Here is a 23,440-nt window from a genome sequence, read left to right as displayed (position 1 = left end):
TTTTTTTTTTTTTTTTTTTTTTAACGGCTAGCCTCTGAATTGCAACAGTTGCTTTCTCACAGGTTTTGAAACTCGACCTCGCAAGACAGGTATGGCCAGTTTCAGCCGGTGGGGCCACTCCCACCAATGACCGAGCTCCGACTGGCACGTTTTGACGCACGTCCTCCTTTTTTAAATCAAAGGCGTCAGATGGTCGCGCCGCCTCGTCGAAAGCAACTTCGGGACGGCATTCGACGGAACAAGTAGCTTGCTCTTCAACTTCGGTCTGCGAGCAGCGTAAGTTTGTGAAGAAATATCGTCGAATTTTGTCACTGTCGGGAAATATGTTTGGCCTTATAAGATAATGGTTAAGATTTGACATGAGTATGTTTCCGTTTCTAATTGAACTAAAATTCAATGTGAGGTTATGACTCTGGTTGCTTTACGTTGTAATTTCACCTTGTTTCAGGGTAGAATACGACTCCAGTGGCTTTCCTCGGTTCGTACAAATTCGTTAGAATGTTGCATTCGAGCTTAACGCACCATGTGAGTCTATGAGTCAGAGTAGCAATTATCTCTCACTAGGTCGTCATCATTAAAATCTTTGCGTTGTCTTTGGTCTGCGCACATTTCAAGTGGGTGATGTCGACTCTTTCATTTCCAAGGAACCACTCAAAATGGAGGTCAAGAAAAAGAAGTTGATGGACAACCTTCGCATGAAAACAAAGCTGGTCAATCTGATGAAGCCGGGTAAGAAGGCAGCAGAGAAGCAAAAGAAAAAAGTCGGCGTCAGACGCAGCATATCTGTACCGGACCTCAGTGTCAAGCCGGACAAAGGTCTTCTTCCGAAGACCGCCTTGCCCAAATCGTCCGATTCTACGTTTTTTGGATTGAGCGATAGCGATTCTGTTGCGAGCGGCTCTGTTGCGAGCGGCTCTGTTGCGAGCGGCTCCATCCCAGACGGCTCCACTTCATTTGACAAGCACATTAGCGTCCGGTTTCCCGCAGACGCAAGCTCCAACAGAGCTACTTCCCCAATTAACTCGCCAAATCTCAATGAGGGAGTTCACAACGTGCAGACTCCAAGCGCGGAGAAAAGAGCGAACACGCCCGCTGAATCGCAAGCCAAGAGGAAAGGGCCTTTGTTTAATTTCGACTCTTGTCCAGTCCCACGATCCGTCTTTACCAAAGCCGGTTCACCAATGCCCAATTCCGCTATGAGCTCTGAACAATCTTGGCTGTCCGAGGACATCTCAGCCGACAGAGCGCTGATCTCCGAAGCGCTGGCCAGAGCGAACTCAATGGGAGAACAAGCAAACGTCAACGCTCATTCAAAGGCGACGTATTTCAAGCAGGACAGGCCGCCGTCTGGAAAAGGCGGCCCATCAGAACAGCGGGAAAAGACGCTCGCCATGTTGGATTCTCTTGGTAAACCTCTGGGGAGCGGAGACTGTGGCAGCGAGTACTGTTGGTCCGGCGAGGACCAGTTGGCCATGCCGTGGTTGACGGCCATGGAGGGACTGGACACGGATGTTGCGCTTTCCTCCGTTCCAAACGAGAACAGCATTGAGGAATTTTCACTGGAAGGAGGCACTCAGGACGAAATTGAGGTCAGTCTGATATACATTTGCTTAATCTGTGTATGGTGTCAATGTCAAAATCCGGGGGAAGCATACAGTTTCCAGGAAAGCCTGACTGGGCTCACGTCAAACTACCGCCCGTTAGTCGGAGGTTGCGGCAAGTTCTGTGCTACTAACCAAGAAGCAGCTAGCCAGCAACGGCTTTCGCTGGCTACTCGTGCACCGAAACGCGTCGCTGAGTTGCTAAAAGTCATCATTTGCGTCGCAGCGAATAAGCGACATTTCTGACAAATATCATTCCCACAAAGAGATAATGAAGAAAAGACAGCAAAGCCACGTTCAAGCTAAGCTAACCTAAGATTGACACAGCTAGCGCGTTGAACACAGTATTTATTAAGTGCTTGGGTGATGGAGTCCACTTTTCACAGACGTCTGTCTCCAGCCGTGTTCAATACTTTGAACAACAATATTTCAGGCAAATGGCAGATAATAAAACATTTTATGTGAAAGCACTTTTCATAGTACTCAAAGATTCACCAAATGGCCTGTAATCTTAAAAGTATGTTCATGTAAAATGAAATATTTAAAATGTATCAGTAATGTTATTAGCTTGTTTTCACGATAGAGTCCTGAGCTTTGACTTTGACTTTGGGGTCTGCAATGTAAATGGAAAAAAAAAAAAAAAAATTAAAAATCAAAAAAATTCAACTAAAGGAGATCTTTAAAAAAAGAAAAAAGTACAATAATAATAATAATAATGATAATAATAATAATAAATCAATTTAGCTTTACTTCTCGACAAGAAAATAACATTTGCAGCGATATGCAATGTGAATTGAAGAAATAAAAACTGTTGGCCTAACAAAAAAAAGAATAACAATTGTTTCTGCTTTATATTGTCATATTTTTATTTTTTAAAAATAAAACCAGTTGCTCCTCAAATGAAGTAGTTGATTCACAAAACTGCTCCGCAAAGAGAAAAAAAAAAAAAAAACTGAGCCTTGCAAGGGTTTAAAAAAAGATTTTGTCACTATGGTTGTCACCCATTGGCGAGTTGGTACACATGTTGCACATAAACAGGCTCTGAGGTGCACATGTTCAGCGGTGTCTTTGGCATGCTAATGTTTTCTTTTGTGCTTTCATAACACCTAATCCCAGTTTATTCATCGGCGGTATATACTGTTGTGTTCTGTTGGTGCAACCTCATAGAACAAGGCTTCTTGTCCTGTCAAGTTAAGCGACCACCCGGGATTTGGTCGTGTTGTTAAAACGAAGACAATCTCTACCTAGATCGGAATCAGGCCTCTTCCAAATGTGGAAAAAAAACTCAACTATGAATGAGATATCTGCCGATGCAAATGCAGCGACAGCCTTTTCCCTTTCATGCACCCTGTAACCTAATAACATGATGAGCTGTCCACTGTAGTATCCGCTGTCCCTGAAAGGGTTAATGTGGCCCGCTAAACAAGAATTACGGTCGCCATAAATGGTGAAAAAGCAGACATACGGGATATGAATGAGATATCTGCCGATGCAAATGCAGCGACGGCCTTAACCCTTTCATGCACCCTGTAACCTGATAACATGATGAGCTGTCTATTGTAGTTTCCGCTGTTCCTGAAAGGGTTAATGTGGCCCACTAAACATGAGCGAGAATTACGGTCGCCGTAAATGGTCAAAAAGCATACATACGGGGGTCTTTGGTTTACGGTGGACTGCCACACCGTATTTGTTTCTAATCAAGTGATGAGTGCATATTTGGTTGAAAACTTTCTAGGCCATTTATGTAAAAGAATCTAAATTAGTATGCATGGCACTCACTGAACATGCCTTTTTGTGCCACGTGACAACATTACGCAATCGAGTTGATTGCGCGGCTCAAAACGGATGTCGATACCGCTGCAATTATGACGACGACTCCGGGCCAACGGGCGAGTCCCATAAAGCGGCGCACAGTTTCGAGGGCTGAAGTCCTTGCGTTCGGAAAACGTCAATCGTCTCACTTTGCATTCACTTCATCAACGTGCGAGATGTTTCTATTCCCTGGAATCAACTGACTTGTTCTGAATGCAGATGTCCTGTGAACCATGTGAATTCTTTGAAGAAACTCTTGCCGACCCCCTGGAAAACTCAGTGAGTGCCCACCTGACTTCTTTGGCATAATGGAGTTGTCCAATCACTTGCGATGATCAATCTAAATGTGAATGGTGTCCCTCGGGGCAGTTTTCATCATCAGGGTTGGACGTCCAAGTCCCGGCCCCCCTCCAGAAATACCTGCTTTGCATCAGCTTGAAACGTGGCCAAAACCTGGGCATCCGAGACAGACGCGGTAGGCGAACAATACTCAAAACATGTTCCGGATTCACAACCTGTCCAAACTTGATCTTGATTGCTCAACTCCTGTCACCATACTTTTAGTTTCGATGTTTTCGTGTGGGCCAGTTGGACCCTTTCCAAAGTTTGCGAACGCAGCCGGCGTTTGCTTGCGAGGATGTCGTCTCCTGTCGAGGGTTACGGTCGTGTGCAGTCAGCACACTTGAAGTATGCTGTCGGACCAGTACGAGAGCGATAAGAATGTGATAAAGGAATCCCTTCATCGGGATGTTGAAACTCCATCACACTCACTGGCAATTAACTGTCTGAAATGAATCATACATTCACGCTTTTGTGCAGAAGCAAAGCCTCCACAAAGTTGTTTTGCTATTTTAAATGAACCGATGAATCAATTTCGTTCAATTTCTCATCGATCAAAGGCCAACAGGAGGCACCCGTACAAATTTGAATAATACTTCCTGGTGAGCCTATTGACCTCATCCGGAGCGCCATCACTCTAGCAAAATTGAAATTGGGAAAGCAGTGACCACCGGTGGAATTGAATATAATTGCCATCTATCCGAAAACTGGCATGCTTGTCTCACTTGGAGGCGGCCAAAAATTTTCCGCCGGTGCTACACACTCTTCCCACCCAGATGCAAGACAAAATTGAAAGCATTAAGAGCACATATTTTGCACATATACACATTTTTTGTCCATATTTAATATTGCATTTTTGTCTTGGAAAACTGGCATGCTTGTCTCACTTGGAGGCGGCCAGAAATTTTCTGCCGGTGCTACACTCTCTTCCCAACCAGATGCAAGACAAAAATGCAATATTAAATAAAGACAAAAAAATGTGTATATATGTGCAAAATATGTGCTCTTAATACTTTCAAGATTCCAATTTTGATAAAACATTTTTCAATGCACGTCTAAAAGATCTATCTATCGAAACCCAACAACAAAGGGTTTGAAGTAAATAACAAATAACCACAAATATATTTTTTCCCAGTGCAAAGAGCTCTTTTGCCTGAAAATGACCATTCAAGGACGGCCCAAACCTTTGAACAAGAAACCGATATTAAGTGCAAAACGTTTTTTTTTCTCACAAAAATCATGTCTCTCAAAATTTACTATGATCGTATTACCACGTTTGTCCTGCATATCATTCCCAATCCGCAGGAATTTATTTGGCCGATTCACATTATAAGATTCCCAGTGCAAAGACCTCTTTTGCCTGAAAATGACCATTCAAGGATGGCACAAAACTTTTGAACAAGAAACCGATATTAAGTGCAAAAAGTATTTTTTTTTCTCACAAAAATCATCTCTCTCAAAATTCACTGTTATCGTATTACTACGTTTGTCCTGCATATCATTCCCAGTCCGCAGAAATTTATTTGGCCGATTCAAATTATAAATTGCAATGTAAGACCCAATACGAGCACTACTAAGACATCTGCTGGTGACGGATGGAATTACAACTCAAAACTACAGTCAACCGCTGCGTCGTCGCAGTTTGGCACCCGCATATTTGCGGATTCTATTTTTGGGGCGGCTGGGGTTGACTTTCCATTACACTCCTGGGATTTTTCCCACCTTCTTCCCCTCATTTTCCATGACATTTTTTAAAAATATTTTTATAGATTTAGTGTTTTTTTTTTGAATATGTTGAATTTTTGAGTTGGAAAAAAAAATGTGTGGCTCACTGACTTATTTGCGGATTCTATTTTTGGGGCGGCTGGGGTTGATTTTCCATTTCACTCCAGGAAATTTTGCCACCTTCTTCCCCTCATTTTCCATGAAAAAAAATAGTGAATATTTTTATAGATTTCATATTTTTTATAGATGGAGAATTTTTACCAGCATTGGTTGAGTTGAAAAAAAAAATGTGTGGCTCACTGACTTTTGAGTTAGTGTGTGTATGTGTGTGTGTGTGTGTGTGTATGTGTGTATATATATATATATACACACAAGTAGTCTGGTCTTTGCACATGGCATTTTTTTTTACCAATTGCGGGTGGGTCTGGAATTCACTATATGAGAGTTACACGTCTCAATGTGATCGCAAAGGGCGCTGTGGTGCCCTTTTCGCTGACAAGATGGCAGCGTGATGATGCAACCCACACACGTTCCGTGCCTCGCCCCTGTTTGCCCAACAATCAGCGGTGTGCCAAAGGCTCACCAAGGGCGTACATTGTCATTACATATTCTGAAAAGGACCCACGCCACCAGCCCCCTCTCGCGCTCTTTGGGTTTTGCCCCCACTCCAACCCCCCCCCCCCTTCCCTCGCCATTAATTTCCATCGTCACCGTCCTCGCTTGTGCCAAAGCTTTTCTCCTCGCGAGCTGCCACATTCTCCTCCTGTCAAGTTGCCTGGAGGTTTCCCTGTCACAGGCTGGCAGGGTGGAGCTGCTGTGGGTCCTGCCTGCCTTTTGCGAGATGTTCATTTGGAGTGGGGAGCTGACAGGCCTGACAGCCCATCCCCACAGGGCCTTTGTCATGTGATTCAAGCATCCCTGCAGGCTCTCTCCGGCACCCCTTTATCCCCCACCCCTACACAAATGAAGGCATGGAAATGGCTTTCATTTTTTTTTTTTTTTTTTTGCAATCGCAGAAACAAAGACGTCTCATACCCTCGGCCCAGACTTTATTAACAGGCCTGGGAGATTAACACTGGTTGCTTCGAGATTTTCGCTTTCCGCTCATCACATGCTGGCGAGTGTTTCGGCTCTTTCACTATTAAAACGGCTACACGGCAGTGTGTGTGGTACAACTCCTCCTCCTCTTCCTCCTCCTCCTTCTTATCCTCCTCCTCTGGAATCAGTGCATGTGTGTGTTCTTATATCAGACGATTCGACGACTTTCACGATGCCATACATTATGCTAATATGTACCCATTGTGCTTCGAAGGTACGAGCGACCCGTACGTGAAGTTCAAATTGGAAGGAAAGCAGTTCTACAAGAGCAAAGTGGTTTATAAGAACTTGAATCCCAGGTGGAATGAGTTCTTCTCCTATCCCCTGCGGGACAGAGAGCAAATTGTGGATGTCCGGGTAGGAGTAGTTGTCCTCAAACCTTTCAATTGGAATGGAAATACACGATTTTCACATGGGCAAAACACTCTCAAATGAACACTTTATCGACTCGTTGCAGGTCTATGATAAAAATCTGACTACCGATGACTTCATGGGTTCGAGCACCATTCCGCTGAGGAATTTCGAACTTTACAAGTGAGTGGCGGTCCCTTTACGTCTGTGTCGTGGATTATGAAAACAATATAAGACAGGTGCAGGCAATAAAATGTGTTTTACAGTAAAAGGTATTTCATAACCCCCTCCCATCAGTGTTAATGGGCGGCTTTGGCACCACGGACATCAGCCATCAGCCATTCTTGTTCGCAGCCACCACTTGCTATCTGCTATGGCTTGGCTGTTTTAAAATCCAGTTGAGGACATATGGGTGCAGTTTAATAAATGTGAATTTTGTTGAAAAGTTCATTTCTTTCTAAATGTAATTTAAAAAGTCACACGTATATGTACTACATCCGGGGACATTTTATTTTAACATTGGACTGGAAACAAGTTCGCTCATTACCGTTTACAGCCAACAAAATCTCACAATTGACCATCTGAAGAAATAAGTATGTAAATAAAGTAGGTTAAGGAGATATGAAATCAAATATCACCTTTCTCTGTAGGACTTACGAATTGGAGTTGCCCCTCACTGATCCTAAAAGCAAAGAAGACGACATGGGAGTCATCTCCGTGGACGTGTGCCTCATGTTTCGGGACGCCACCATCAAACGAAACTGGGTGAGTATTTGTGGGTTGGAACTTTACGCCGAGCACGGAGAACTGTGTCGTGTTGACTCTTGTCCGTATTTTCTTTGTACAGAGGTGGCCAGCCAAAAAGACTAAGGTAAGATTTACAACATATGGACTCAACCTGATGGGTTTTATGATTAAAAAAAAACCACTAGGGGGCAGTAGATCACTGTGCTACGGTGCAACCAAAAAAAAAGCAAAAAGGTGGATGGACTGCGTTCTAACCTTGGTTTCAACACCACTGTGCTGGTTTCACAGTGTGCTTGAATATTTGCGATGCCTCTCATTTATCAGCAGAAGAAGCACAATATGTCTGATCCAAACCAAAATAATAAAATTGACTCCGCGTTGTCCTGAAAAGGGACTCTTAGGTGACTATCACAGGGGCGGTAATTGCGTTTGGTAGTAAACAAAGTTGCGTCGCCTCTCCGTGGCTTTCAGTAGACCGCCGCCGTAATTAGATTCGCTGTGAAACAGTTGCGCGGCTGTTTGGGACCGACTAGCACTGCATCGAGTGGGTTTATATTCACACCTATGCAGTCACTACAGCTGCCACTGTTCTGTCTCTTGATGGTCCAGCAGACAATCTCAATTTGAAATGAGATGACAAAGGAATGAAGCCATTTTCATTCACCGCAGATGGTTAAAGGTACTCAAAGGGAGATGGAAAATGTGCGATGGGACTCTGCGCGGTTTTCCGCCGCCTAAGTCATAGCGCTAATTTGACAATGTAACAATGCCAGCACCCCCACTGTCCCCACCTCCCTCATATCATTTTTGACAATATCTTTACGGCGTTTTAACACCTATCCTGGAAGTGCTGAATCGCCGGCTTTTACAGCTCCACGCCCCCTCTGTCTTTGCAAACGTGCTTTTTTCCTCCCCGTGTGTGTGTTGCCATCACGGGAGTAAAATCTCTGTTTCCAAACGTGTGGGGCGGCGAACTCCACGCCCCCTCTGTCTTTGCAAACGTGCTTTTTCCCTCCCCGTGTGTGTGTTGCCATCACGGGAGACGGGAGTAAAATCTCTGTTTCCAAACGTGTGGGGAGGCGAAGGCGGCTCCGGCGGCACGCTGCCAGAGCGACATGCCTAAGATCGGCACGGCTGATAATTCCCAGGCAAAGTGGGCAATAACCCAGATGTTAGGGAGTAATATCGCAGCTGTGGACGGACAGTGGCGAGGCGGAGGCCAAATGGACGCGGCTCTGAGCTCGTTGCGCCTGTCCCCATGCTGTCTCGCCATATGGAAGCCATCGCGCGGCCCTTTTTAGGACCAGGAATAGATTCTCTTCGGGGGCCACTTACGGCTAAGTGGAATTGTTTTATTGGCCGCTGAGATAGAAACCTGGCCAAGATAAACACTTGGGACGACTTGGCTGAGGCCTGTTTTCTATCGCCGCTCCACTCCCTCTGTTCTTTCTCCTTTTGAAGAGGGCTGATATTTATAGGGCCTCGCCTGCGGTGTTCCGTGTTAATTCAGGTCCCCGAGATGAGCTTTGATCCCCTCCGGATTGGGTGGCAAAGCAGGTTGTGACCTCCGTCGCGAGGCGGGAGGGGCTGGAGCGGCGGCGGAGTTGTTTGTCTCCAGCCCGGGAAGCCGGACAATCAAAGAGGTTTGAGCAGGATGATGGTCCTCCTCTTTAATTAGCGGCGGCCTGGCGCAACCTCTTTGCTGTTTGTGTTTTTACAGCGCGGCGCTATCACTGAGCAGCCTCGCGGGAACTCTAACAGGGAAACGTATCAAGGCCCCTCTGTCTTACGCCCTGTGTGGTGCCCGGCGGGAAGAGTCCGTTTGCCAAGCTTGTCCTCCATTTCCGACATGTTGACTAAGGCAAAGCATGGGAACATATGTCATGTTAAAGGAGACGTATCACGATTTGTCCTCTATTGGAAACCCTTAAAGTCTTAAAAAACACATCTGGAACATTCTTTCGTGAAAATTCCCAAAGGATCAAGAATTACAAACGCTTTACGTCCCGTTTTTCGAGCCTCGCAGAACGCCCATTTTGAGGTGCCGGTTCTGTCTCCTGTGTGTTCTCTTGTCACATATTCAAAGTCTACTCTTCACAACTTCTTCTATTTGCTTTTTGGGCAGTAGGGGTAAGGTATCCTCCATTATTCGCTGATGCCCAGGAGATAATGCGAGATAATGCCCTGTCTTAAGAGGGAAGAAGTACAGTTGGAAGTATTTCAAAGTGATACTTCTCGACTGAGAGACAAGCTTTGTGCTGTATGTCGAACTAGGTTTAGGTTTAGCCTGGGTTGTTGGAGAGAGTTTTCGCAGCATTAAAAAAAAAAAAAAATTGAATCATCTGGAAGCCATTTATTTTTTTTTCTGCTAACTGTTGTAAGTTGAATTTGAAATTATATTATACTTAATGTCAACGTGCACATGAGTCCAGAGATGGGACACATCTGTCCACCACACCGCCTCTCTCAGACATCGTAGTCAATGCGTGGCAGATCCTCGTGTAGATAAACTCGGCGTCTGTCTGTCTGTGCATGTGTTTCACTTTGGGGTCTACTCACATTTGTTGCGAGTCATTAAGACTTTAATGGCTGCGTGTTGAGTTATTTTGAGACGACTGTAAATTTACATTTTTTTTTTTGTGAGATCCTGTAAATCGGTGAAACATTCAGGATTAAAAAAAAGAACAGTAAAAATAAAATGATGGTTAATCTGCATGACTGTGAAGTACACTACAGATAAATCACAATCGTGAATATGAATGTAACTGTTCTCAAAATGGAGTATTATTATCTTTATAAAGGCAAAATTTACACGACTGGATCTCATCACGTGTACCTAATGTTGCGACCGTTGAGTGTATGAATCTCAAGGATGTACCCACATACGAACGCGCTGTAATGTGGGCCATACATGCTGCATTTTTTGCATAATATGCTGATGAGAGAGCAGTGTGCGTGCTCGCTGTGCATCATTACTCACTGCCGCCTGCTGTCTCCGGTGCGGCGTGCCAAGTGTCCTGACTCCCAACACTCAGCCTGGAAGCCAGTGATGAGTGGGACTGTCACAGCCCGGGACATCTGGCTGCTCGCTGTCGTCCTGCTCTCTTTCCTCTCTCTCTCTCTCTCTCTCTCCCTCTCGCTCGCTCGCTCTCTTTGCCAGCCTTGCCTGTCAGAAAAGAGATGTGCTAATGTCCTCCAGCAGAGATGTGTTGCAAAGTGTAAACCCTTGTCTTACTTTTAAAAACGCTCGGAGAAACATGAGGAGGTGTCAGGATGAGGCGGCAACATGTATGCGGTAGGGGAGGGCGAGCGGTTTGCACGTACAGTAGAACCTTAACGGTGGAGTATCAGTTCCTTCCGGGACGGGATGGAATATCAAGCTGTCGTTATTGTGAAACACTTGAATGCGCCGGCAATGTTTTAACATTCGTAACTACCGTAGAATTGTATAAAACAAATTGCTGCACACAACAACAACATATTCTGTCACGCAGTGTACATTGTTTACTTATTTAGCCACATTCGCAGTTTAAATGGCATACAGGGGATCCACAAGCACCCCGAACGTCCGAATATAATTTTAAAATTCATCTTGCAACATGACCCGTAAAAATTAATTGATTTGAGCTTGGAGAAAAAAAAAAAACGTGCCGAAAGTGTTGTACATGCACATGGCAAAGAGTCTCTGTAATTTCCTTCAACAACACAGGCTACACTTTGCTCGTGCCTCTCACGCAAAGACCTTGGAACGTTCGGAATGTTTCCCCTCAACATATTCCCTTGACACCGGTTTGTACATTCTTATTATGGCAGAATATTGTGACATCTTAGGTCGTTTCAGAAAGAGCACAAAAGGAGCAAACGGTTGAGTTATTCAGTGAATAGCTGAAAATAGTCCCCACAGGAAAAAAGGTACATTTGTGAATCGTGGGTGTTGACTGCGCATGTGTGTATGTTCTTATGCCGTTTGTGTCTTTATTCCAATCTTTTTATGGCTTTGATGGATTGATTGATTGATTGATTGATTGATTGATTTCTTTTAATGTCCTGTTGTGCAAAATTCGCTGAGACACAACAGAAACCAAGGTTATGACCAGAGGTTGCAAAAGTAGACCCTCTACATATAGTGACTAAATTCCTTTCCTTAAAAATAAAAAAAAAAGTCGAGAATGAAAAATATACTTTTACTGTCCATACATTTGTTTTAGTAACTTGTCACAATGAAAACCAAAGAAAATGTCTCAGCATGTGTATATTGGGTTCCTTTTTTTTTTTTTTTTTAAATGAACTTTTAAAGTGCTTGTATTTAGAAGAAGAAAAAAAACTCGACATGGGCTGACAGGCTAATCAGGACTGAATTGGTTACAAGTGCTGCACCAACAAAACAACATAATTAAATATACAAAATTACCGAACGTTAACCACTGGAAATACAGTATTTCCAATGCCTGTTTGTGTTTTTTTTTCTTTCAAATTAGATGAAGAATTTTTGAAATGCAGCTGGTGTTTTTTTTAGGTTGGCACAAGACGATGCATTTGACATGAGCCATATTTATAGCTGACAACCCCAAACAATTCTCTTCAATAAGGCCACGCTCAACATCTCAAATATCTCCTTTTAAATGGAGGAAGTAAATCATGTCGGCAGCAAAATGGCTGATCCCTTGGAAAAATGCCATCTTCTCACCTCTGCACCATGGTAATAACACAACATCTGCGTTGCACAGAAGGCTATTCAGTACCAGAGCCCGGCTGAGATGCAGAGGAGTCAGTCCAAGAGCCGCTTGTGGACGGGGGCTCTGGCCATCACCCTGGTGGAGGGCCAAGATCTGCCGCAGTGTGGACAGGGCGACGTCTATGTCCGCTTTCGTCTGGGCGATCAAAAATACAAGAGCAAGGTTAGACTTTTCAAAAAAAAAAAAAACCCTCCCTGGTTTCTCACGCTCTCCTGTCTTTTTCGTGACACGCTCTTTTTACTCTGTTTTATCTTTTGCGGGGTGCGGGGGAGGAGAGATTCCTTCGCCGCAGCGGGTACTCGTCTGTGACTCACCTCCACCTTGGCTCGCCGGGCCGCGGCAAAGGCAGCTCATTAGAGCGGGCCGGGGCTGCCACTCACTCAGTGCTGCCGGGCTCCGTTGCCTCTCTCATTTGCATACGCAGCACGCCTCCGTTCATCTACCTGGACTTGTTTTTCCTCCCACCCTCCCCAACCCGGCGCGTCGTCAGCGTGTCGCCGGCGTCGTGTCATTTCTTTGTAAAAACCTCTCAGCCGTCCCTCTCCACTTGTTTGTTTGTTTGTCGAACAAAGCCCATTCTAATTGGGAGCTGTCAGTGTTTACAATCCCGGCGTGGCTACCGGAGTGTGCGGGCGCGCGAGCGCCTCCTTTTCTCAGCCGGTTGTCCCGCACGGTGACTTAATCCACTTGTCACGCAGACGCCGTTCGGTTTGATAACGCCGTAAATGCAAATGTCCGCTTGTACGAGATGAGCCTGCCTTTATTGTCTCCCAGAACCTCTGCATTCAAGCCAATCCCCAGTGGAGAGAGCGGTTTGACTTCAATCAGTTTGCAGATAACCAGGAACCTCTGCAGGTGCAGGTGCATTTAAAGAGAGGCAGGAAGGGTGAGGAATCGTGGGGAATGTGAGTACTTCCTGCTGAGTAATGTTAGCTCACCTCCGCGCAGCCCCTTTACCTTCCCGATGAAACCATTTTCCCCTTTTTTTGCGTGTCGTAGGTTTGAGGTTGACCTATCCAACCTTGTGTTTAATGAGAGGCAGCTCTACACTCAAATGCTGGATCCGGGAAAGGGCAGGCTGGTCTTTTTGGTGACCCTGCTACCCTGCTGGGGAGTCTCGGTCTCCGACATCGAGAACGCTCCTTTGGAGAAGCCGGATGAGAGAGACGCTGCGGTGGAGAAATTTGTAAGTTTTAGCTTTTGCACAAAACAAAGACATTTCGGGAAGTGCGGAGCATTTGATATGTCAGACATCGCGTGCGTTGGTTTTATCAAAATGCCCACAACTTTCATGAATTACCGTAATATTGTTAAGCAGCGGAAAATACAAGTCGCTTGAAAAAGCTTCTGTGGAAATTTTTTTATCGGGATGGTATTATGTTCTCCCCGGGCCTACGTGGCTTTTCTCCGGGTATTCCGTTTTCCTCCCACATTCCAAAAACATGCATGGCAGGCTGATTGAACACCAAATTTTTAGTAGTCCAGCGAAATTCATAACGCCACGCTCACATGCGCATTTTGGAAAGAAGGCTCACCTCCACTCGATGGCTGGGCCAAAACCACGTACGACCTTTGTTACTATGACAACCCGGCCACTATTTTTGTAAATTGCAGCACAGAGAGAAAAAAAAGCGAGCGCCCATAAAAACAGAGGTGGTCTGCCTAGTCTCAAGTGGGATGAAGAAATTGACCCATGATACGCTCAACTCAACTTTGCTTATATGGCGCTTTCTCAACAGACGCACTTGGAACAAAGCGCTGTGCGCAAAACATTAAAACATGAATAATGGCTTTAATACAATCATAAATAGCCAAACACAAACTTCTTCCTTCATATTTTTGTTGTTACGCCAAAAGTTGCGGTGAAGGATTTCTCATTACATTTGCTAATTGACTGTCTTTTCTTTTTGTTTTCCCAATTGTATTTATTTTTTTCCCTGCAGAGCCTTCGTAACTCATATAAATCCACGGGAGAAATCGGTTTCCTCCAAGTCAAGGTTTTAAAAGCAAATGAGCTTCCCGCCACGGACATCAATGGTAACCATTCGCCGCGCCACTTTTCAACGACGATTTGATGTCAGTTATTAACGCCGCATTGCCATTTGCAGGGAAAAGCAACCCCTATTGTGTGATTGCGCTCGGAAATGGCAAACTTCAAACTCACACCATCTACAAGAGCGTCAATCCAGAGTGGAACAAAGCAATCACATTGTAAGAAGGCCAATGCACTCACCCCCGCCCCCACCCTCCCTCCCACCTTTCATGGTTTATATTACAGCATGTCTGCTGCTGTCATGCCGCAGCCCCGTTAAGGACATTCATGATGTGGTGGAGCTGACCATCCTGGATGAAAATGGAGACAAAGCACCAGGCTTTTTGGGCAAAGTGGCTATTCCATTACTGACTGTAAGTTTGTCGGGCGTGTGGGCCACAGCGTTTCTGTTCTGCCCGTTGACGTTGTAAAACGGAAAGCTGCTGTGCATTTTTTTTCTCCACCTTTAAAAAATAATCATAATAATAATAAATTGGTCAACTGTTTAACTTGGCGAAACGATGCAAGAATGGCTTGAACGGCATAAACAGCGTAAAAGCATGGGTTGTATTTTCACTCATGGTGGCAGCACTTCATCACCGAGCCACAAAAATCATCAATTCACTTGCGGCTCCTGTTTTTGTGTACACGCAATTCAAAAGTCAATTGTACTCAATATTGTCTTGACTGTGTTCAAAGGTTCAAAACGAGCAGCAGATTTGTCTCTACTTAAAGAAAGAGGACTTGAGCGGCCCAGCCAAAGGAACCATCACACTTGTCCTAGAGGTTATATTTAATAAAGTAAGCGGAAAATCATTTTGAAAGATGCATCATACAGTTTGAGATCTGAAAATAATTGCTTTCTTCTGACTCCTGCTAGGTTCGAGCTGGTATTCGAAGTTTCCAACCAAAGGAAGAAAAATTCACAGAGGAAAACGTAAAGTTCTCGAAAAAGGTATCACCGCAGTCTTCTATTATGATAAAGAAGGGCTGGCCAAAAAGTTTGACACACACATTTGAAGTCCCCCCCCCCCCCCCCCCCCCCCCCCCCCCACACAAAACAAATCCTGACAATTTTTTTCAGTTAATGCGGGGGTGTCTGTGATCAAGCCTCATTTCAGTCATAAACACAAAGACAAAACAAACAACAAAAGCATCATGTCTCCTTTCTCCAATGATCCCAACCACTTTTTGGTTGCAATTGTTCCCCATTTAGGTTCTCGCTCACAATATCTATCGGGTTCGGAAAATCAGCACAGCGGTTCTGTACACATTGCGGTACATTAAAAGCTGCTTTCAATGGGAGAGCACCCAACGGAGCCTCATCGCCTTTCTGGTAAGACATTGCCTCACGTTCATGTGTTGCCTTTGAGCCCACCTCCCTCCTCCCCCTCCATATCCCCCTAATGAAAAAAACAATGTCTGCCTTCTGTTTTGGTCCCACTTGTATGCGCTTTATCCTTCAATCAAACCCCGCATGGCTTTCCTTCGATTCTGGTGACTTTCGAGTCGAACCTTGGGGTGCGTTTGTGCGTCGGACTTGTGAGCAAAGCCTCCCAACCCGAGGGACGGCGTGATGGGGGATCACGGCGGAGGATCACGTGGAGGAGTGACGGCCTGCCTCCGAGATGTGATCCGGCGTTTTCAATGTCTCTGTTTAACTGTTTTTAATGAGGCGACGTGATCTAAGGTCCTAAGCCAAAATAATCTCGAGTCGCCCCCGTGAATCCCCCTCAGAGCGGCACTCCATAATGTCATGATTAAGAGCGCGCACTCGCCAGGGTGAGTGGGCGGTCACAGACGGGGTGCGAAGTGAAGAGCTAGCCTCTCGCCACCTTTCTTTCCGTCTGCGCCGTCTCAGGATGACATGCAACTCGTACCTGGCGTATCCCGAGGAGTGATTCACCCTGAGGCTATAGGCCTACGTATCTCAGCCTCGCAATTGCAAGACGCACAGACAGGCGGGGGGGTACGCAAAGATACATAGGTAGGGAGAGAACAATGCAGGCGTTTGTATAAGAAGAAGAGTGGGAGGCAGGTTGGAGGAAAATGTTTGCCACTGGAGATTTGCAGATCTGACATGTGGCGGGTCGGCGAAAAGATGCTAACGCCAAGGTGTGGAATATATGCTAGTTTTATGACAACGTAACTTTTATCAGGTGGCAGACTTGTGTTGATTTTTTTTCAGGCTAGCAATTTTAAAAAGCCTAATCGATTTTTAAAGTGCGAGAGACCTGACACAATCAAAAAAAAAAAGAAAAAAAAGTCAGCATATGTGTGCTTATGGCTATTCTCTGGACAACCATAACAACAAATTACATAAATAATGGTTAGGGACGGCCCAAAATGACAATTCTTGGCCGTAAACGAAAAATGGGAAACCAAGGTCGACAACAGAATCACCAAAAGAAATTATCATACGTTAAAAATCCCCAAAACTTTGCCAATTTTGTGCGAGCTCTTTGCCTGCCCTTGCTAGCATAGCGCAGGCTTTCATGCCTCGGCGGCCAGGCAGCCTTCTCGCTCTGGGCCAATGACCGGCTGTCACGTCGTGGGAAATTTTTTCCCGTGCATTAGTAGAAGAACAAATACAAAAAAAACCAAACTCACTGTTAGCTCATCTGATCACGATGTACATTGCACCTCCTTTTCTCCCTGTCATTTTTATTGTGGTGAACCACTTGTGAGATGTGCTAAAAGCATTCAGCACGAGAACTCAGACTTGTATCCAAAATCTGTGTTCGCTATTCGTTTAATGAAATGCTCATTAGCTAACTAAAAAAATTCCTGACACGAACGAACACTTCCGGGTGTGGCTTTCAAAGAGTGCGCTACAAATTCACATTTGGCGCTTTTTTTTTTTGCGGCCATTTTGCATCTCAAGTCGAGTCACCACTGATTCATGCGCTGTTCTACTCCACACAACCAAAATCCTAGTGACGACACGCGCTACACTAAACAGATATCCAATTGGGTTTAATCCGATTTTTTTTTTTTCCCTTCAGCAGTCATTCGCAAACATTGAACAAAAAAACGAACGACCGCCTTAACTCAAAAGGCTAACGAGTGGGCCTTAGCGTCCATGCTCCAGCACACTCTGAGGCCAGCCTTCTTCGTACAGTGACCACCACCCCCCCCTTCCTCCCAGTCATCATCCGCAATTAGGTTAGCGTTCGGAGCCGTCTACGACGTAGCGCGCCGCCCGTGTGCTCTAATGAAAGCGGCTCCCACTCCTATCTTTATATCTTTAGGCAGTGGTAATAAGGTAACTGATTCCGACATTGACAGATGGCCTCTGCTTGCCTCTGCGATGCGCATAATTATACCACCGGTGTCTGCTTCTCAGGGTACGCCGGTAGGAAACGCTGCAGTTTGCGCCGCAGCTTCAATATACATTACAATACATTATTTATCAAGCCGGGTGGACCGGCGTGAGCCTTTTTACACCGCATACATCCTGTAATGCATTTCCGCCGCCGCGGCCTCTGCTGGGACCGCGGGGATGTTCCTCGCCGAGTACTTTACCAGAAATACTTAGCTATTATATCACTCAGTCCCGGGGGCCAATTTTTTGACCTCAGCGTAGCATGCGGCCTCCATTTTTATCCTGTTTATGGAGATGCGTGTATGCATTATGAAGCACCTCATCGGCGTGCGGTCTGTATAAGCTATTCAAATTATTGCATGACGGATCACTCCTGGTACACGGAGAGGATGGGGGGTGGGGACATTTTGGGGGGTAACATTTTACTAGCAAGTCGGTAATGAGTAGCTAGGCTCAATTTCCGCCATACTTAACCGTTTTTCTTTTGATTGTTTCATGTGTATGTCCGACACGTGTTTTTCAGACAAATATTTAATGCAAATAGGACTTAGCTGCTGTGTTTTTGTTTGTTACTCGTGCTATGTTACGACTTGGGTACAAATTTGGGTGAAGCCACCAATGTAAAACAAGAAGCTGCAGCTTTGCCTTTCCTTCAAAAAAATCAAAAGATAATATGTGTAGATGGTGTGACTAGATGGCGCTGCAGTTAGCTTTACACATGACCGATACCGCTATCGGTCACGGTCGGCAGCCTTTCCAGTCGTGGCATCTGTACAGCGAAAGTTTCTGCTCGCGTTTCAAGAGAAGATGCTAGATTTTGGAAGACCTTCATTCAGGTTGTCCTCGCTTTAACCTCGGTACCGACAGACAACGTTTCAAGGTTGCATACGATGCACAATGAAGTAGATCGGGCAGCAGCGAAAGAATACGTCACCGTGCCGCTCAGTTACCGATGTACTTACTTTTTGGCGTGTGATTGTTTCATATTCATGGCCTGCAAGCTGTTTTTTTTTTTTCCAATCAAATATTTACTGGAACTAACTATGACTTTGCTACAATGTTGACGTCGGTTAGTGAGTGGCTTATGTATAAATTTGCTGTTGGAAAGGAAACTGAGGACTCTACGCCAAAAGCTGAGCTCTACTGGGGACACACTGGAATATTCACAGTTTTGGGACACACGTCTTAATCAGTGAGCCTCCAAATGTCACCTTGCACTGCTAATTTTAAGACAGTTTGGAAAATCCTATGCTAACACGAAAAAGTTTTTCCTATATAATGTGTGTATTTTTGGGGTAAAAAAAAATGTCAGTTAAAAAAATATATATTAAAAAATATATATGATTCATAGACCCAGCCGTTATCTCGTCTGTCTCACAGTCAAGAGCTCCCGGTTTGAATCTCAGTATGACAGTGTGGAGTTGACTTCCCTGCGTGGTTTCTTTCAAGCTTTGCGATGTGCATCGAATGTTGGAAGTTGTAAAAAAGTTTGGTTGAGTTTGCCACCACTGCACTGCGGATGTTGTTTATGAAGTGTATCGCTAATTAGGTTAAAAAAAAATGATTATGCTGTCACGCTCTGTGAAAAAAAAAAAAGAGGGCAGTTTTGGAAGTCCAAAAATTCCCCGAGTGGACAAACACAATAACTGGAAAATTCCATGGTTTCCCCTCCAGCGCCTCAGCTTGTTTGTGCTTCTGTAATGAGACTCGGATTGGCGTTTTTCAAGAGTTTGACAACAGCGAGGAACTGTGACGGCTATAAATCTTCACAAAATAACCTCCTTTAGATGTTCTTTTCCCTGCTAGGACGCAGAGCCAAATGAATGTGCTATACATTCTCCAAGAAGGGTCACGCAGAGTTCTTTGTTGCACGACAGGATGCGGCCTTTAGATGGCGCTATCGCACTTCTGGAGAAAGCGAGCCAGGGCCATCTGACACTCCCCCTCAGCCCCCTTCTCATAGTTTCCTTTCATGGGGAAGAAGTTCTTTGCGAGATCGTCGGTTTTGGGAGCAGCGCAAAAGACAAGTTGGAATAGGAATCTTAAATTAGCACGTATTAGCCAGGCAAATTAATCATCTTCAGAAGTTCAACTTTTGATTGAGAGTTAAAGAGAAAAGGGATCATTTGCACTTGAAAGCTGATTCGGAGCCTCGCTGTCATTAGAACTGCTTAAAGTATTTAAGGAGAATTAATATTTCAACGTGAGCGCTGCTTGGGAAACGTGTGTATAGCTCGAGTGGGTTCTCTTTTTGACCCAGCCAGCCGCTTTTTTTTTTTTTTTTTTTTTTTTTTTTTTTTTTACATCCTGTTTAATGTTGATTGACTCACATCACACACTGTAAAGATGGCATTTGATGAATACTTGATGCGGCGACGTCGGAAATACATTTGGCAGTCACGACCACCAGTGGCGGGAAGTGCAAGTACGTAGTTAGGGAACGTAAACAAATTTTCAGGTGACTCTACGTAACTGCGCCATTTTACTTTTACTCCCTATATTTGAAAACAGATATCTGCATGTTCTTCTCCTTTGTTCAATTTTTTTCCACCATACGTGGATGACTACACGTGTTTAAAAAACAAACAAAAACAACAACAAAAAAAGATTGGTTGAGAGTTTTGGGACAGCAGTGACATGGAGCAATGTGAATCATTAACAATGATGACACGCAGATACCGAGATTGCAAAATATTACCCATTCATAACTTTATTTTAGAGAAATGTTTAATGTTGGAACCAAGAATGGTTGGTGCCGTATGCTCTTCAGTAAATTCACATGCAGATACGGTGATATTATTTCAATGATCATTAGCTAATTCAGTTTATTTTTATTTTTTTTGTGTGGCTACTTTACAACATTCGCAAAGCTTTGGGATCATATTATTTTGATAGTTTAAAATTCGAGCCAAAGCTAGCGAGGTCTTTGTTTTTGTAAAAACAACAACCGAAAAGGTTACTCTTGAGGTTATCACAACAAAAGAAGCATTGTACACGACATATAGTCATGAACAGTCAAAATTCAATACATTTTTTTCACTTTTGTGATTATATATACATTGCGGAGTCTGTACTTTTCACTTAAGTAGTTGAATCATTACTTCCACTTTTACCAGAGACCCTTTTTTTTTAACACAAGAATCTGGACATCAACTTCAATGTAGGGCGAGAATGCTTTTGCCACCTCTGCTTACTGCCGATATAATCGACGTCGAGGCGAGGGCAGGGTTCAGCTTGGGCCTGCCGGAGGTCTCGGGTGACCACCTGTGCAGAACCCTTGGCAGCGGCGGCCATTAACCAGAACACCCCCAGATCAAAGACGCAATCAGACTCAGTGGTAATTGTTCTTGTCAACACTCGTCCCTGAAAAGCGGAGGCTTTAGGAGTCCAGCGGCTGGGCTCGCCTGTTAATCGTCTTCTTGTTTCTGCTGTGCATCTGTTTTCTCTCTCCTTTGGGGTTGGGGATGACGAAAAAAAAAAAAAAGTTGGAGGCCTCAAAAGGAGCGCCGCTCTTCACTCCCTTGGGGGTTACGCTCTCTCGCTCCCCCTGAGCTGTGGGAGTTCTCACAGCCTGTGCGGTGGGAACGCGTCGAGCGGGAACAAAAACGACGACGGCCGTGACGGTGAAGTGTGTGCACTCACACCGTTTGGAGGCCGTAATTTATTAATTATTGAACAATACACCTGCAGCCATTGCCGAGTTAAGGCGGTATTATGACCACAGTGTCGGGCAACAGCCATTCGCAACCTTGAAACACAGCCGCTTTATTCAAGCAACTTTTCTGTTCATTCGGATTGTGAAAATGATGAGCACTCGCATTTCAGTTGTTGTTGGCTTTTCAAAGCGTATTTTGTCATATTTAAATCAATCTCAATATACCATCCCCACTTTGTGGCGCCAGGTGGTTGTTAACACCAGTGTTTCCCAACCTTTATTGATCCAAGGAACACATTTTTACAATTTGAAAAATCTCACAGCACGAGACCAAACAAAATATGTCACCAAATGTCTGCTATTATTCTGTTGTATGAATGACAACAGGTGTTTGCCCAGGTCATTTGTACCTTCACCATCTTGTGGAAAGATAAGATAAGATAAGATATCTTTTATTTGTCCCAAGAAGGGCATTGAAATGCTCTGCCTGTCACTATATGTCACTGACATAGCTAGATGAACACAAGTACATTAGTCGTACTAAAGAAATATGTTATAAAAGTGATTCAGACGTGTAGTCATGTTTGGAGCAAAAATATAAATATACAATTTTCCACAAACTTAGTCGTCACATCGTCAGATGGTGTTTTGTCTCCAACAGCGTTCCCCGCTCTATTTTGTTTTTTTAAGTGGTCTGAGCACTGGGCAGCTCCTTCAGCCAGAGACTGTTAACTCCTCGAGATATTATATTTCCTCAAAGAGTGCCCTCCGGTTGATGTCGAACCCAACTGGGGTACGTCTCCCTTCACTACGGGTGGCTCTCAATTTGTTTGTCGATAAGTTTCCAGTAATTCAATTCCGAAAGTGAAGCTTTACAGCAGCTCCTATATCTGGTTCTTCTACTTCTTCCTTTCATAATTTTGCTGCTGTAAATTGGGAACATTCCATTGTGAGTCAAATAAAGGTTTTCTTATCTTACTTTTTAGTTTATGGGTATTTACATGTTGTAATGCCCTCGCATGTGTTAGAGGAGAGTCACCGTCGTCAATCCACTTTTCAGTTGTTTATTTGAATGCTGGGAGAAAAGTAAAAATGAACTTAAATACTTCTCTTGCTAATTTTCTGCCCCCCCCCCCCACCCTAATATTTATTCCAAGTCGCACCTCACGGAGGAATGCTCTGTGCTTAACCCCACCGTGCGTGCCGCGTTGCAATGACTTACTCGCCACCTTACTTTGCCACAGTGGACATCTGACCCCAGGCACTTGAGGCGCTGACCCTTCCTTCGCCCCACTATGCGAAGGGAAGGAAGGGGCTCTATGCCCTGGTGTGTTAACGTATGTGTGAGTGGAGCTGACAGCGATTCCATGCCATTCTCCCACCCTCACCCTTTGGGTGAAATGGGGGGTGGGGGGAGGCTCACGTGGCAGATCTGTCACCCAGGAGGTCGCTCAGTGTTAACGCACCCGACACGGATTAAACACTAGTGGCCGGCGCCCGAGTGCGGGGTCAGCGTGGCCGCCGCTGACAGGCACTACGGGGCCCCCTGCTGACCAGCCCCCCTCTCGCGCTGGTGCTGCTGTGGCCCTGGCATGTGTCAGACAGGCAGGGAGGGTGAGGGGTGGCGGGATGACGTCCAGATCTGGCCCTTGGGAGCACATGCTAATGCTTTGCTTGTCGATGTTAGAGACTGTGCAGACGTCCTTATGAGCATTTTCTTATCTCCTCCGCACAAGTCAGACAAATTGGTTTATTTTTAATTGCGCTGAAGTAAGTGACAATGACTGATCACGGCTAAATTTTTGTTCCTTTTTTTTATTTTATTTTTTTCCCCCTCAGTCAACTGTGTGGTGTTGTTGATCTGTATGCCTTTTCACACCAAAGCAATTTTGCTGTGCAACAAGGGAGTTTTAAATAGGGTCAGAGATTAATTTAAATTAAATTGAAAATATTGTGGAGAGGTAATTTTGCATGCTTAGTTCACTTGGGCCTAGAGCCATACGATGCAACCATATATAT

At 44.7% G+C, this 23,440-nt stretch overlaps 1 protein-coding gene across 5 annotated transcripts in view; it reads left to right on the top strand.

Moving 5' to 3' along the window:
• Positions 1-137: 137 nt before the first annotated feature.
• The window catches only part of mctp2a (multiple C2 domains, transmembrane 2a), a 46,379-nt gene continuing 23,076 nt past the window's right edge, over positions 138-23,440 (top strand). The window contains exons 1-18 of one of the 5 annotated variants that reach the window (XM_019865406.1): positions 139-276; positions 645-884; positions 915-1,589; positions 3,633-3,692; positions 3,783-3,888; positions 6,790-6,932; positions 7,033-7,109; positions 7,577-7,691; positions 7,774-7,797; positions 12,401-12,571; positions 13,184-13,314; positions 13,409-13,595; positions 14,353-14,446; positions 14,518-14,620; positions 14,713-14,815; positions 15,141-15,242; positions 15,322-15,396; positions 15,658-15,777. In XM_019865406.1, the coding sequence (XP_019720965.1) occupies positions 657-884; positions 915-1,589; positions 3,633-3,692; positions 3,783-3,888; positions 6,790-6,932; positions 7,033-7,109; positions 7,577-7,691; positions 7,774-7,797; positions 12,401-12,571; positions 13,184-13,314; positions 13,409-13,595; positions 14,353-14,446; positions 14,518-14,620; positions 14,713-14,815; positions 15,141-15,242; positions 15,322-15,396; positions 15,658-15,777 (2,514 nt within the window). In that variant the 5' untranslated portion in view covers positions 139-276; positions 645-656. Of the gene's footprint in view, positions 277-644; positions 1,590-3,632; positions 3,693-3,782; positions 3,889-6,789; positions 6,933-7,032; positions 7,110-7,576; positions 7,692-7,773; positions 7,798-12,400; positions 12,572-13,183; positions 13,315-13,408; positions 13,596-14,352; positions 14,447-14,517; positions 14,621-14,712; positions 14,816-15,140; positions 15,243-15,321; positions 15,397-15,657; positions 15,778-23,440 lie in introns of all 5 variants that reach the window. The other 4 variants (XM_019865403.1, XM_019865404.1, XM_019865402.1 and 1 more) reach the window with 4 other exon arrangements.

Source organism: Hippocampus comes, unplaced genomic scaffold, assembly GCF_001891065.2.
Source record: "Hippocampus comes isolate QL1 unplaced genomic scaffold, H_comes_QL1_v1.1 scaffold42, whole genome shotgun sequence".
Lineage (NCBI taxonomy): Eukaryota > Metazoa > Chordata > Actinopteri > Syngnathiformes > Syngnathidae > Hippocampus > Hippocampus comes.
Note: the sequence above shows the minus strand (reverse complement) of the source record. Positions and strands in the feature narration are given on the sequence as shown.